This window comes from Glandiceps talaboti, chromosome 15 (genome assembly GCF_964340395.1).
Source record: "Glandiceps talaboti chromosome 15, keGlaTala1.1, whole genome shotgun sequence".
Taxonomy (NCBI): Eukaryota; Metazoa; Hemichordata; class Enteropneusta; family Spengelidae; genus Glandiceps; species Glandiceps talaboti.
Genome location: NC_135563.1, coordinates 8,109,908 through 8,123,654, shown reverse-complemented (window position 1 = coordinate 8,123,654; position 13,747 = coordinate 8,109,908). Strand labels below are relative to the sequence as shown.

The window sequence follows — 13,747 nt, the reverse complement described above, 5'->3', positions numbered from 1 at the left end:
TGTAGCGTGGGTCTTTAAAGAGGATGTAACAAAGTGTTTCTTGAAAGATGTGTTGGAGGACGACCCGGAAAAATCCAAACAGGGATTTGTTAGCGGTTATATGGATGGTGAGTTCACTGTGAATCACCGAATAGAAACACGAGTGAAAGTGGGCATAAGCGTCATAGCAAAAACAAGATACTATGCAAGTATCGACGTTAAACTCAAAAAATGACTATTCCTGTCCTTGGCGTGGGGGAGGGGGGGGGGGCGGATAGGGGTATTAATGTCAGAGATATTACAGCGAAATTTTTGAAGGTTGCGGCAAAAGCATGAGAAAATAAGTTTGAGTTTGTTATATAAATGGATACTAGACCAAATGCAGAGATTGAACATTGTGTGGTGCAGCTAGAATTTGAGAAAAAAAGTCGATGACTGAAGCACGTGGACTCAGACCACTATAGGATTTTCTATAGTGGTCTGAGACATGGTGGAAATGGATAGTTAAAAGTGAAAGTCAGAAAGCGAAGGTGTGCAAATAAGATATACATAAAATGACGTCATCGTAAATAAGAATGAGTGACACGAGAGATACGACATACAAGCCAAATTAAATAGTTTAAATAAGGTCATCTGCTCATTTGTGTACTATGCCTAAGTGTGCAGAATACGACAGGTAAGTTTGAATAAGCAGTAAAAATAACCCCACCCCACTCCACTCCCCCCCCCCACAGAAACATAAAATTCATCTTATACCCTTCATTATAATAACAATGCATGCGATTTGTCAATCACGTGGATGGTTAGTCATCGTGTATTTTATTTTTCATTGCAGAAGAGGTTGTATTTTAAGGAGATATTCTACAGTACGTGTAGTCGATCATGCTGCAGATTCCGACTAACATATTATCGTACAGTTGCTGCTACCTTCTTGTATGGAAGCTACTATCTGACATTCACGAGTTAAAATGATATGTACTTGAATGTTATACTTTAGCTGGTGATGGGATATATTTATCCTCTTTGGTTCTATTAAAGGCATTACCTTCAAAGATATACTTTTGTCCTGACTATTATTTCCAAAATGCTCTCCGATTCAACAATTATGGGGGAATTCGAAACAGTAACGCACGTATTGCAGTAACACCAGGCCGCATTTCACTTCTGCCATTGTTCAAAGAACGCCACAAGATGGCACCACACGCATTTATTGGGAAATGAGTATGGTATCTTTCAGGTCAAGAATGCCAATCAAATGGTAGTACAAGAAGCAAGGGAGACACTAAAACGACTGACAACAGAAATGGCGGAAAATGAATGACAACATTTACTCTGTGAAAATAGTAACAAAGCGTAGATGTCATACAAAGCTTGCTGATATAGCTATCTTAATGGTTCATTTGCATAATTAATGATTTTCGGTAATTAGGCAATATCTTCAGCATGGAAGCTTCAAATTTCATATACTTTGGTATATTCTTGCAAACCAGAACTTATTTTTCTTCTGTGATACATCTTGACGGTGTGTCTTGAAGAATGCCGTAAAAGAGGTTGTGGTTTGTCATGTCATATCATGATAGCCACAGCTAAGAATTTCACATTTCAACAAATACTGTGTTTGGGAACAAAATCTAAAGGCTTTACTCTTACGGAAGGGCATTCACTTTAAATCTGGTTTAGATAACGAAAAATGTTATGATGATTATTACCATAAATACATACCCTTCGTTTTATCTTCTCTGGGATAAACGGTCTTATTATGGTGTAGAAAGCCTTGAAAATCCCTGACGGTCGAATAAAGTGGGCTCCTTTGATTCTTATAGGAACGGAGTTCTGTTGGTGGAAGGAGATTTAGATCACTACTAAGAACTTCAAAACATTAAGTGAGGTAGTGATCAGTCTGTTTGAAGTCTGGTTATGACATGATGATTATCATGATTCTAAAAAAACAATTTTCATAATTATTTATAAGTTAACAGGGAAAATAACGTTAATCTTTATATGAACATGTTTAATTCAAATCGTGTAATACAAAGATTGAAATACGTTCAGTATATAAGTACTATTTTTATAAGCTTTGAAATAATGCCCAATCTTCAAGTCTTATGGTCAAAGAATATGGATGACAACGGACATAGCACACCTCTTTGGGTAATTTACTGAACTAAAATTGTGACAATAATTGTATCTGTGATGAGCAACGTTTGATATGTTTATCAGAATATGCGTCGGATGTTTTCATGTATGCCTACCACATATGAATCCACTATTTTCTTCATTACCCATGGACTGGCTTGTTTCAGTAACCGCCAATCAAATCCCTCACAATCGATGACGTAGACAATACCATTCACCTGCATATCTTCATCTTGTAGCAGTGCTTCTAACAGCATTAAAATGGCTCTTGCACAGTCGAGCACAGTACAACAATTGTTTACCATACCTAGATTAAAAGTATTTAAGGATCAATATGCATTTGCGTCGACGACTAAGGAGACCAATTTTTGAAATCAGTCTTATAAACTTTGGATGAATTTTTTGGCGGCTCGGATGGTAATATATTACACGCTCGGCGTGCGGAAGGCGCATAACCATCCCTATAGCCATCCACCCGGTCTATCCAAACACGCAAACTAAAGAATTTTCTGATATTTTTAGAGAACCTACACTACTACCGAAATTGTATTTCGAAATAAATTATATTGACAACCACCCGAAACAGGTTGACAGGGTTAGCAGACAGCTGTGCACGTGAATATCACCTGATAAGAGTCGCGCGATTCACATGGCCCATACTATAGGCCGTGCTCTTTTGTATTTTTCGTGTATTTTCTTTGAATTACCGGGCATAAACACATTATAAATCGGTTAGTACACGATATCACCTCTTCGGTCGTCTTATCACCCTTCGTGCAAATTCCGTAGTACCAGGGACGTATAAACAGTTTATACGTCCCTGGTAGTACACGCCGTCTAACGACTCGTGTCACGATGCAGAAACGGCCACCCACGGCGATACGACGTACGAAGAAGTGATATCGGGTAATAACCTCATATTGTCTGGTTATAAGTTGACAAATATCTTACTAACACAACTACCCTTTATCGTATGGCAAGACAAATACATTTATCGTTTGAATGAAGCAATATTAGTGAGATTTTTGTCATGGCAGACGACAAAATGTCAAAAAATGTCTGTAAACTATATATGTACTTAATATAAATATCAACTTACTTGGCCTGATTGCGATGATAGTTCTTCCGTCCGAGTCTTTACCAGGGCAAACCATTTCATGTTTCATTTCATAATACTGTTTTATAAAGGATGGTCGATAATTTGTAAATATTTCTCCATAATCTCGTCTAACTTGATAATGGTGAACCAATGATTTAAATGCCCTATCAACCTCAAACTTTTTGTTCCTGAGAAATCGCAACAAGAATGCATCATCTTGACGGAATTTTATGTCTGGTCTGGTTTTAAACATTTCTATCAAATCATTTATTTTCTCTTCTCTAGTCAAAGGATCTTCATTCAACTCTTCTTTGGCTTTCTTTAATGTCGCCTCACTGAGTGTACATTTGTAGGGTTGGCTGGCTTGTTCTGCCATGGTAACTGAAAGAGAAACGCGGGATATTGAGACGGACTTGTTCACATTGATTTGCTGCAAAGATTTGGTCATTCAAAGTGTTTTATATTTTTCTAACATGAATGGACGAAGTTGTCATGTGTACATACATCAATGAAGTATAAATACCATATCAAATATATACACACAGTTTCTGTTCGTATTATCGATAGTTCAGCCTTTGGTTGCTAGGGGCACATATCACATATTTATCATAACAGGAAAATAATTTTTACGGCACCATAAAGGGGAATATACAAACAAACAAACAAACAAACAAACAAACAAACACAATCTGAAAATGGCAAACACTGAAATTGACTAAAGAGAACACAGAAACTGCCCATGACACACGGCCATCGTCAAGAACTATATATACACACACGTGATGCAATAAAGTGCACGAACGTTCCGTTTGTCACAGACACATTTGAAAGTAAGTCACTAGAATTAATAAAGGTGGGTCCAACACAAATTCGGTTGTTAACCTTTACATGCAGTAAATTCTGATCCCAGCCTTAATTAGTTATATACATTGAACATTAAACGTTATTGTTATATCATTCTACATTGTACTATTGATCTGGACCCGTACTTACATATCATCGGTGGTATTACTTAATACCACCGACAAGCGACATACTTCTCTTCTATCTAGAATGTTACGGCCTAACACTTACACTTCAGCATAACTCTACTTCCTAATTACTTGGTACACGAATCCAATTCGAAGTGGTAGAAATTTATCACATCAAAACATAGTATTACTTAACACAACGACATACCTGTGGACGGTGTTAAAATGTCTGCTTGCGGAGAGTATATATGTACGTGTATATCAAGGCCCGAGGTCTCGAGTCCAATGGGTGACGAACTTATTTGTACTAGTGCATCATGGGAGACAAAATGTACCTGTTCAAAAAGAAAAATAGTGAGTGGCAAGTGAACGAGTCCCAACTAAAAATTCACTTTTATTGAGAATAATTAATTATCTTCTTTATTCTAAATTCATTCCCGGGATCTCATGAAACTATGAAGGGTAAAAGAAAAGATGAAACAAGACCACAGTGCAAACAATCTAATAATTAAAATACAACAAATATATGCACGAAGTTATAAAACGCAGCATTTTTGACAGAATCGTCCTGACAATCTCACATGAGTGCATCTCTCTGTATTATGGCAACTTAACGAACACCTGTGGTATAGATATATAAACATTATCATGATGAACAAACAACACAAAAGTTATAAATTAAACGAATAAGCAGTACTACTCATTAGGCAGGATTTCTGGCCCTTTGTAGGCCTGTTTTACACACACCAACCCAAATACGTAACAGCCCGATAACGTACCAACCCGATAACGTAACAAAACAAACCGATAATGTATCGATTAAGTAATAGTGCATAATGCGTGCATTTCATCAACTATGGAAATGTCTTCGGTTTTGTGTGAAAATCACGAGTGCATTTCATCCACTATATGGTATGGACATGTCTTGAGTTGTGTGTGAAAATCACGAGTGCATTTCATCAACTATGGATATGTCTTCAGCTACGGTGTGTGACATCACGAGTGTCATCAGTTGTCACCATGCCATATACAATAGTTACTGTAAACACCCTGTCATTTATTTTGTTCCAGCTTCTTTATTTCTCTGAAACCATATTTCTTTTTAGATTTAATAAAACCGAATTGTTCATTGTAAATGAATTCTTCTTCTGTTGCGAGTGTTTTATTCACCCATTCTGTGTTGTCATAGTCAGGTATCTGACCCTCTAGGCCACTAGGGAGGATCGAGGATGGAACTTGTCTGTGTAAATCTTCGTATTCGTCACCATTTTCTATAAATATTTCTATAATCTATCTATCTATCTATCTATCTATCTATCTATCTATCTATCTATCTATCTATCTATCTATCTATCTATCTATCTATCTATCTATCTATCTATCTATCTATCTATCTATCTATCTATCTATCTATCTATCTATCTATCTATTATCCATCCATCCATCCATCCATCCATCCATCCATCCATCCATCCATCCATCCATCCATCCATCCATCCATCCATCCATCCATCCATCCATCCATCTATCTATCTATCTATCTATCTATCTATCTATCTATCTATCTATCTATCTATCTATCTATCTATATATCTATCTATCTATCTATCTATCTATCTATCTATCCAGCTATTCATCTTTTTATTTATCTATTTATACATTTATTTACTTACTAAACATAATAGTTGTTGAAACTATGAATAAGACAAGAAAAGAATGGACTGTCGACTGTGTACAACAAATAGTCTAATGTGAAAGGGGTACGCCACGCCAGGAAATAAAGTAAACGTGTTTCACATTCATTGCCCTTGTTATGTTATGTTATGTTATGTTATATTACGTTATGTTATGTTATGTTATGTTATGTTATGTTATGTTATGTTATGTTATGTTATGTTATGTGTTGTTATGTTATGTTATGTGTTGTTATGTGTTGTTATGTTATGTGTTGTTATGTTATGTTATGTGTTGTTATGTGTTGTTATGTTATGTTATGTTATGTTATGTTATGTTATGTTATGTTATGTTATGTTATGTTATGTTATGTTATGTTATGTTATGTTATGTTATTGTTTATTAATGTGCCCTATCTGGACTTAAGAAATGAAATTATACAGTATTTAAATAAAATTTACAACAAAAAGCCACATACAGCCCTTTGGCTTATAGGACACAAAGAATATCAAATAAAATTTCCTATTTGTACTGCAAACGTTTTACATGAGGCCTTTAACTGTAGGAAAAATGTATGTCATGAGTGTATTCTAGCGCTCGTGTACGAGCACACACAACACAACACAACACAACACAACACAACACAACACAACACAACACAACACAACACAACACAACGACACCGACACGACACGACACGACACGACACGACACGACACGACACAACACAACACAACACAACACAACACAACACAACACAACACAACACAACACAACACAACCCAACACAACACAACACAACACAAATGTACACACTCATATGCAAATATACATACATACATACATACATACATACATACATACATACATACATACATACATACATACATACAGACAGACAGACAGACAGACAGACAGACAGACAGACAGACAGACAGACAGACAGGATGCATTGTGGTACGCTATCAAGGGGGAATTTTTAAACTCGAAATGTGTCTGAAAACGGTCACCTTGACATAATTACATATTTAAATATCCATTCTTTGACATACTAGAGTATGTACAGAATGTAGAGAGTATATTATTCGTTCTACCACATACACTTCAGTATATACTCTTACTAACTATATTTATAAATACCACTCGGGTTGTTAGAAGTTTATCTCACATATTCATATAACGACGTACCTGTGGACGATGTCAAAAATGTCTACACGTATAGAGAGTGCTGCGAGTCAAATATTCGTTAGAGTGAAGTGAGTGTATATTAAGGTCTCGGGTACAATGCATGGTGACCTTATTTGAAGTGCATCATGGGAAATACATGTAAATATGCATGTGTTCAAGTTAAAGCTTTGATGTTTTCACTTGTACTTGTGTGGGTGGCATATGAACGAGTTTCCACTACAAAATCTTCATTTTTTTTAGAATACCCCTACCCCTTCAATTGTTTTTGTTGTCATTCACCCGGGGAATCGCTGAAACTAAATATCAAAAGAAAATATGAAATAAAACCAATGTACAACAGACAATTTCACACGGCAAAAATAATTGTTTCTGGTCACCGAGCGTATCACTTAAATACCCCCGCGTCGGTCTTGTGCATGTTTGTCCAGCCCGTGTAGTCTTCAGATGCAGGGAAAACACAAAAATAACCCTCTCCACTTCAGTGAAGACATCTACTGAGCCAATCATGAACAAGCAAAGGATATAACATAGATATTTTGACCACTAAATTTGTGCCCTGTAACTTTGTCAAACCTATTTTTAGGATTGATCTTTTAAAGTTCATTTGTGAAGTAAATTGTACTAGTACTTGGAATCACACTAGTACAGAATACTGACTGTGATGTTTATTGGTATGGTACATTTTGGACTGCAATGACGTCATCAGTCAGGGCTCATCAGCCTGCCCTGAATAAACATTTTATACATATAATCTTTTGCAATTTATTGACTTACAAACAAGGACCTGGTCTATGTTGTTTCATATTGACTTTTCAAGTAAGAAACCATGATAAAAATTATTTGATAAATTAAAAACAAATACCCAATCCTCATCCACATGACCACTTTAACAAAAGTTCTGATCCATAACTACAGTAACTTGTACCGATTGCTTGAGTTCCTAGATAAAGATACATTGTAAACGTATAAGATACATACATTAGGTATATAGTTACATTATCACAAAAGGTGAACAGTCAGATGTACATAACTGACAAAGTACTTTCACACCAGAATTTACATATATTGAAGCAAACCTCCTTTTCACATCACCAGTTTACTTAACATCTCCAGTAAATTTGGATCATTTTGTCAGATCCAGGTAGACATTGAAAAAGGACAAGTGATTTGTTTGAAACATGTCTGTCTCTCAGTCAAACGTGGAAGAAATCTTGTGTATGAATCTTAGTGCTTCCGTGATGAACATACAGAGTATTATGAGGTGTGTACAGTGTACATTTCCGTCTCTACGAAAAACATTGCTACGGAAATGTGTTGTCAACAAGTTGGCGCAGACTGGCCTAAACAAATATGTACATGCATTCAAATTACTATTGTGATTTCGAAGTAAATCTAGAAGCCATACATTTAATTGCAAAGTTTAAAATTTGAATATAGCGGACAACGTTTTTATTGCCCGGGTCCTGAATATATCATCGTGCAGTGATCATATTCTCGAGGGGTTATCGATCGGAACAAATCCCATAAGTACGCAAAAATGCATCTTCGTTATATCAATTCATCAATTTATCAATCAGCATACACTTGTGAGAACATAGCAATGGTACCGACAGTAAATACGATCACAGAAATCCACAAACACAAACGATCGATTACCATAGCAACATATTTCCAGTCTTCTAACATCTGTAAGAAAAAAATAATGAGAAGAATAAGTGTTATGAAATAGCAAAGTGGTGGAATGAAACCGTCTAAGCTTGTTTATGTTTTTTTTTCAAACTCAATGTTCAATCTCTTTTTTGACTAAATAAAAAGACATCTTGTCCATTCTTCGACCGTGAATTTTACCAAATCTGATCTACATATTAATTTACTGACAGGGAGGTAGCTAATAAAGCAGGTGGAAATAGTGGGCGGCAAAACCCACGAGGGAGGCTGATGAATATGCCAAACATCAGATGAATGGTAGTTTAAACAAGAATGTCTAAACGCCAATTGCCTGAAAATATAGCCGGCAAAATAATATGGAGTAGCCGGCTGAATTTTCCGGCTGCCAGCCCTTATCTACACCCCTGACTGACATCAAGACACAACATGAATTGCCACTGCTTACAGTACCGATTATAAAACCTAGTTAAACTTGTAAGAATATTGTCTTCATCAAATTTACTACACAATCTCTCCACTTACCGATTGATCGACTTCCTGGTGTTTTGCCTCCCTTCTAAGATGTTTCATGTCTTGTAGCATTTCATGTAATGCGTTTGTTTTCAGGAGATGACTGCTATAGTTGAAATTTTCGTTTTTCCCATTGCGACACTCATTCGCCTCATCCAGCACTTCCATCACAGCATCATTTCCATCACTTATATCCACTTGATTGACAGATGATGAAAGTGAAGTTACATTCGAGCGGCTGCACAGGAGTTGTGTGTCGTATTTATTAATACCCGGTGACTTGTATTTCTTTATCAGCAGAAAAGGAGGCAAAATATCGATGAAAATCCTCCTTATCCGGAAACTCATATCTAAGCTCCCCTTCTGACGATGGTGAAGACGGAGGACAACGGCAGCCATACATATGGAAAACGATACAAATACAGTGTTGAACAGTAAATATTGTGCAAGCAATGGAACAGACTCTGAGGTTGCCGGCAAAAGATTACCGACCATCAAATTGAAGACAGACATCGAGATTAATAAAGAGACGCTGAATGACATCTTTTCACCACAGTCGCACGGTATTATGTGTACAAGGAGTGTTAACAGTGCCATCAAGGTAGCAGGTATAATTATATTCATGACGTAATACGATGGTTTCCTTTTAAATGTCAGTGTCATGACAACCAATGACCACGCCTCTACTGGAAAATATGTGTACATAACAATCACATCAATCGTGCCATTTAGAACAGCCCATTCGGAATTTTCAATTGCTCCATTTATGATGGATTGGTCTGTTAGTGATTCAGCTTGTACGAAGTTGTGAGTGTATTGCCAGAACGAAAAGTACGCTGAGCAGGTTTGGGTGTCGAAGGGAAAAAGTCGGATGTCCATTACACAGGGTATGGCCAATACCATACGTGAAAAGGCCCTGGTACTACCATTATGAGATACGGAGACAGATCTTGAACTTGATATGAACATGATGTTATCAGTCGCACTGCAATGCATCAAGAATACGAATAATGAACAAATTAATTGGGACTGATTACTTAATTAATGAGCAATATCAAATATATGAGACACTTTTTATATGTCTGTAGCAATCGACTGTTTCACAAATTTACGAATATTCAAAAATACCATCACAAATGGTACTTTTTAGAATATTCGTGAATAACTAATACTGTCACTAGATTGTAATATGACCATCCGTGAATAGAATATTAGCTCACAAGTGACTGTGCTTCAGAGTAACCCCCCCCCTGCATATGTAGTTCATGGAATAAGTTGATTAACTTCTCAATTGTTCTACTCTGAGTATGAACAGATTAATATGTACTTTGTGTTTCTCACAATATGTGTTATAAACATTACAGGTTACGAACACTACAATATCGCAACATAACCCATCAGTACAGTTGACCTCAAGGGACACCCACAAAACTCTATTGCTTTGAATAAACGTGTGTTCATGTTTGTGGTGTCACTTGTGGGACACCGTACATCAGAATTTATGGCACACAGTAAGTATGGGCACCTAAGGGACGATCGCACAAAGTCGCACAAGCTCAATAAGCGAACACTGTTTGTTAGGACAACCCCCCGTTGTAGTCGCAATCTCTTGTCAAGCCATTTTGTGGTATCATAGCATCTAACAGTAACACAAAACCAATATACGACAGACCTGTTGATGATCAGACCGCGGTATGGCTTATATTTCGCAGGAAGTTTCGTGTAAGAATGATGCGCTCATTTGCACATGTTAGTCACACTGGTTACGCCTACCTTGGGTACAAATTCTGATATTACAAAGAAAACCTGTGCTCAAGTCCCCTTGGATAGAAGTAGGCACACAATAGAATTGCCCTGTATCCATTTTTGGAGCTAAACATTGCCATTACATACAGTTCAAAGATCTTCAAAAAAAGACACTTTTCGGACCTATTTCCTTTTTTGTGGGCTGAAGAAACTTCCATGTCTTGTAGAAATAGCTATTAATTATAATAAAGGGGAAGCCAAATCAAGTTTCTTTTTAGTTGTGTTTGATTTGTTGAAATCTGGCCATAATAATGCAATATTGGGAATGAAGCATTGATTGTCAAATGGCCGGTTAATGAAGGCGCTAACTTGTCAAAATGAAGGAAAACGAAATGGTTGGCTTACCTATTAGCAAGAGCCAAATCTGGTGTCCACACCCATTCTTCAGGAATGACAACCTCTTCTATACCGTCATAATCTCCTGGATTCCATTGTAATTGGTAGTCATGCCAGGTCTAGCAATATTTAGGAGAAAGTGTGCTATTGGATCCAACTTTGGTAGGTCTTAGCAAATCATATGCTATAAAACGAACACACACACACACACACACACACACATACACATACATACATACATACATACATACATACATACATACATACATACATACATACATACATACACACATACATATATACATACATACATACATACATACATACATACATACATACAAATATACATACATACATACATACATGCATGCATGCATATATACACACACATACATATATACATACATAAATACACATTCACATATACATACGCATGCACACGCACACACACACACACATATACAAATAAATGCACTCACACACATATGTACACACAGCTGCAGTACACACATGTTCTAGGTATTTTTCCGCATTTTTTCCATTTATGAAAGAAACTATTTTTAAAACACCAAACTCACCATCAAAGACATTTTAGATTTAAATCTATCAAATTTTGTTTTAGTTCAGATCTCTATAAATTCTATAGTAGTCTGTGATTTTTAGGTTTGAGACAATATAGATTTACATAAATTTAGTCTTTGTATATTGTATAGCAATGTTATTTCTTTGATATTCGAGTCAAACAGTTAATAGCATGATTACTAGAATTCACTTACATGTTTTATTAAAGCCCTTAATGTAACGATCTGGTTTTTTTCATCCTGAAACAAACAAACAAACAAACAAACAAACAAGCAAACAAGCAAACGGACAAACAAACAAACAAACGAACAAACAAACAAACAAACAAACAAACAAACAAATGAACAATTAATATTAATTATTAAGGGAACACAAGTTGAGTTTATATGTTTTTGGTGTGTACTTTTTTCTACATTTTAAAAGGTATTCACAGTGTTCTACTTACTGCTGATGTACACTTAACCATCACTTGCATTGACTGAAATCAAACCTGAACTTACGAAATATCCGATGACGTAATTTATCATACGTGCATAGCAACTCCTTATTATACAGTCAACTGTCCTAATAATGCCAGAAGACAATTGTAATGTCATGAAAAGTATGCGTTTCCATAAATGTCCTATTAGAAAAAAATAACTGAGGTTTTATGTCTAAGGACTTCACTTGAGTAAAATACTTCAGCTTAGGCCTAAAAAATATTGTTTGGCTCTAGTTATGAAATTACCCGACTCCACATAGACAGATTATAATTTCCAATAACTTTTACGTTCTGATTATGCAAAATACTTACCACATCCATAAGCGCGACGAGAGAAAAGGAAAACCCTATCATTAGTACGTCTGAAAAGTTTTTCACTGGTCTAACGTGTGCACTATAGTCTGCAAATAACTGGTGTTGCAATTGTTTTTCCATGGACGAAGCATACGTAACATCTGCATTTTAAAAAGAGTAAAAAGAAATCTCTCACTTTTTTTGTACAATGACAATCCGTGACAAGTTGCGTCAACCCTCTTATTAGGATGTAACTGTTCAATGTCTTATGCACTTGTTCAGGGTTTGAGAATGGGTGGACGCAATTTGTCACAAATTAAGGACGACCAATCTAAATGTCAGTACCGGCTGTAGTAAAATGGCCTTAGTAGTGTAGACTGCAGTTGAGGCACTGCTGTACTCTTTCAGAATCAAAATTTAGGGCTGAAAACTATGCTATGAGTTACATTTTTTTGACATGTTGACTGTTATACAACTAATATCAGGAAACCTGAAACAAAATGTCGTCTGGTTCGACAAAAAATCTTACTAACATATAATGCTTCATTTTATCGCCTTGCCAAACAAAAATCTTACTAACTTTGCTACATTTTATTGTCCGGCTCAACAAAAATCTTACTAACATTGCTACATTTTATCGTCCGGCTCAACAGATATCTCTGTTTGGTAGGATTTCTATTAAGCCAGGCGATAGAATTGCAGCAACGTTGTTAATGATTTTGTTGCAATGAACAACCAGATCACGTTTTGTTTCAAGTTTCTGACTTGAAATCATAAGAGCGATGCAAAATAGACATCACGGTCATCAGAAGGTAATGAGAGATACACACATATATATATGGTTTATTCGGTACTTTGGCCCTGATAATGAGAGATGCTCGGATTGAAGAACGAGTATGCTTACCTTGAAAGTAGAAGATGGTGATGATGATGATGAAGGCAATTGTGTTCCTCATCATCCTTGACATTCTGAGATGTGATTACTTTGAATTCCTTGTGAAGGTTTATATTATTTATCTATCT

General features: G+C 36.1%; 2 protein-coding genes across 2 annotated transcripts in view; both read right to left on the bottom strand.

The window, feature by feature from the left end:
- The window catches only part of LOC144446913 (alpha-tocopherol transfer protein-like), a 13,809-nt gene extending 6,699 nt beyond the window's left edge, over positions 1-7,110 (bottom strand). The window contains exons 1-5 of the mRNA XM_078136758.1: positions 7,048-7,110; positions 4,394-4,520; positions 3,215-3,595; positions 2,232-2,422; positions 1,702-1,812 (exon numbers count right to left, since the gene is read on the bottom strand). Of these exons, the coding sequence (XP_077992884.1) occupies positions 1,702-1,812; positions 2,232-2,422; positions 3,215-3,590 (678 nt within the window). The 5' untranslated portion in view covers positions 3,591-3,595; positions 4,394-4,520; positions 7,048-7,110. The remainder of the gene's footprint in view (positions 1-1,701; positions 1,813-2,231; positions 2,423-3,214; positions 3,596-4,393; positions 4,521-7,047) is intronic.
- Positions 7,111-8,616: 1,506 nt separating this feature from the next.
- On the bottom strand, positions 8,617-13,692 carry LOC144446911 (acetylcholine receptor subunit alpha-like). Its single transcript, XM_078136757.1, has 6 exons — positions 13,629-13,692; positions 12,743-12,885; positions 12,144-12,188; positions 11,377-11,486; positions 9,238-10,210; positions 8,617-8,733 (listed from the first exon to the last, which is right to left on the bottom strand). Exons 1-6 carry the CDS (start codon positions 13,690-13,692, stop codon positions 8,617-8,619), a joined length of 1,452 nt encoding a protein of 483 aa, XP_077992883.1.
- Positions 13,693-13,747: the final 55 nt, after the last annotated feature.

Excerpts from the sequence above, each read along its gene's own strand:
- LOC144446911 (XM_078136757.1), bottom strand. The coding sequence starts at position 13,692 with ATGTCAAGGATGATGAGGAACACAATTGCCTTCATCATCATCATCACC. Across the intron at positions 11,487-12,143 it reads TAAGGGCTTTAATAAAACAT|ACCTGGCATGACTACCAATT; the intron begins GTAAGTGAATTC and ends AAATATTGCTAG. Across the intron at positions 10,211-11,376 it reads GATTTGGCTCTTGCTAATAG|TGCGACTGATAACATCATGT; the intron begins GTAAGCCAACCA and ends GATGCATTGCAG.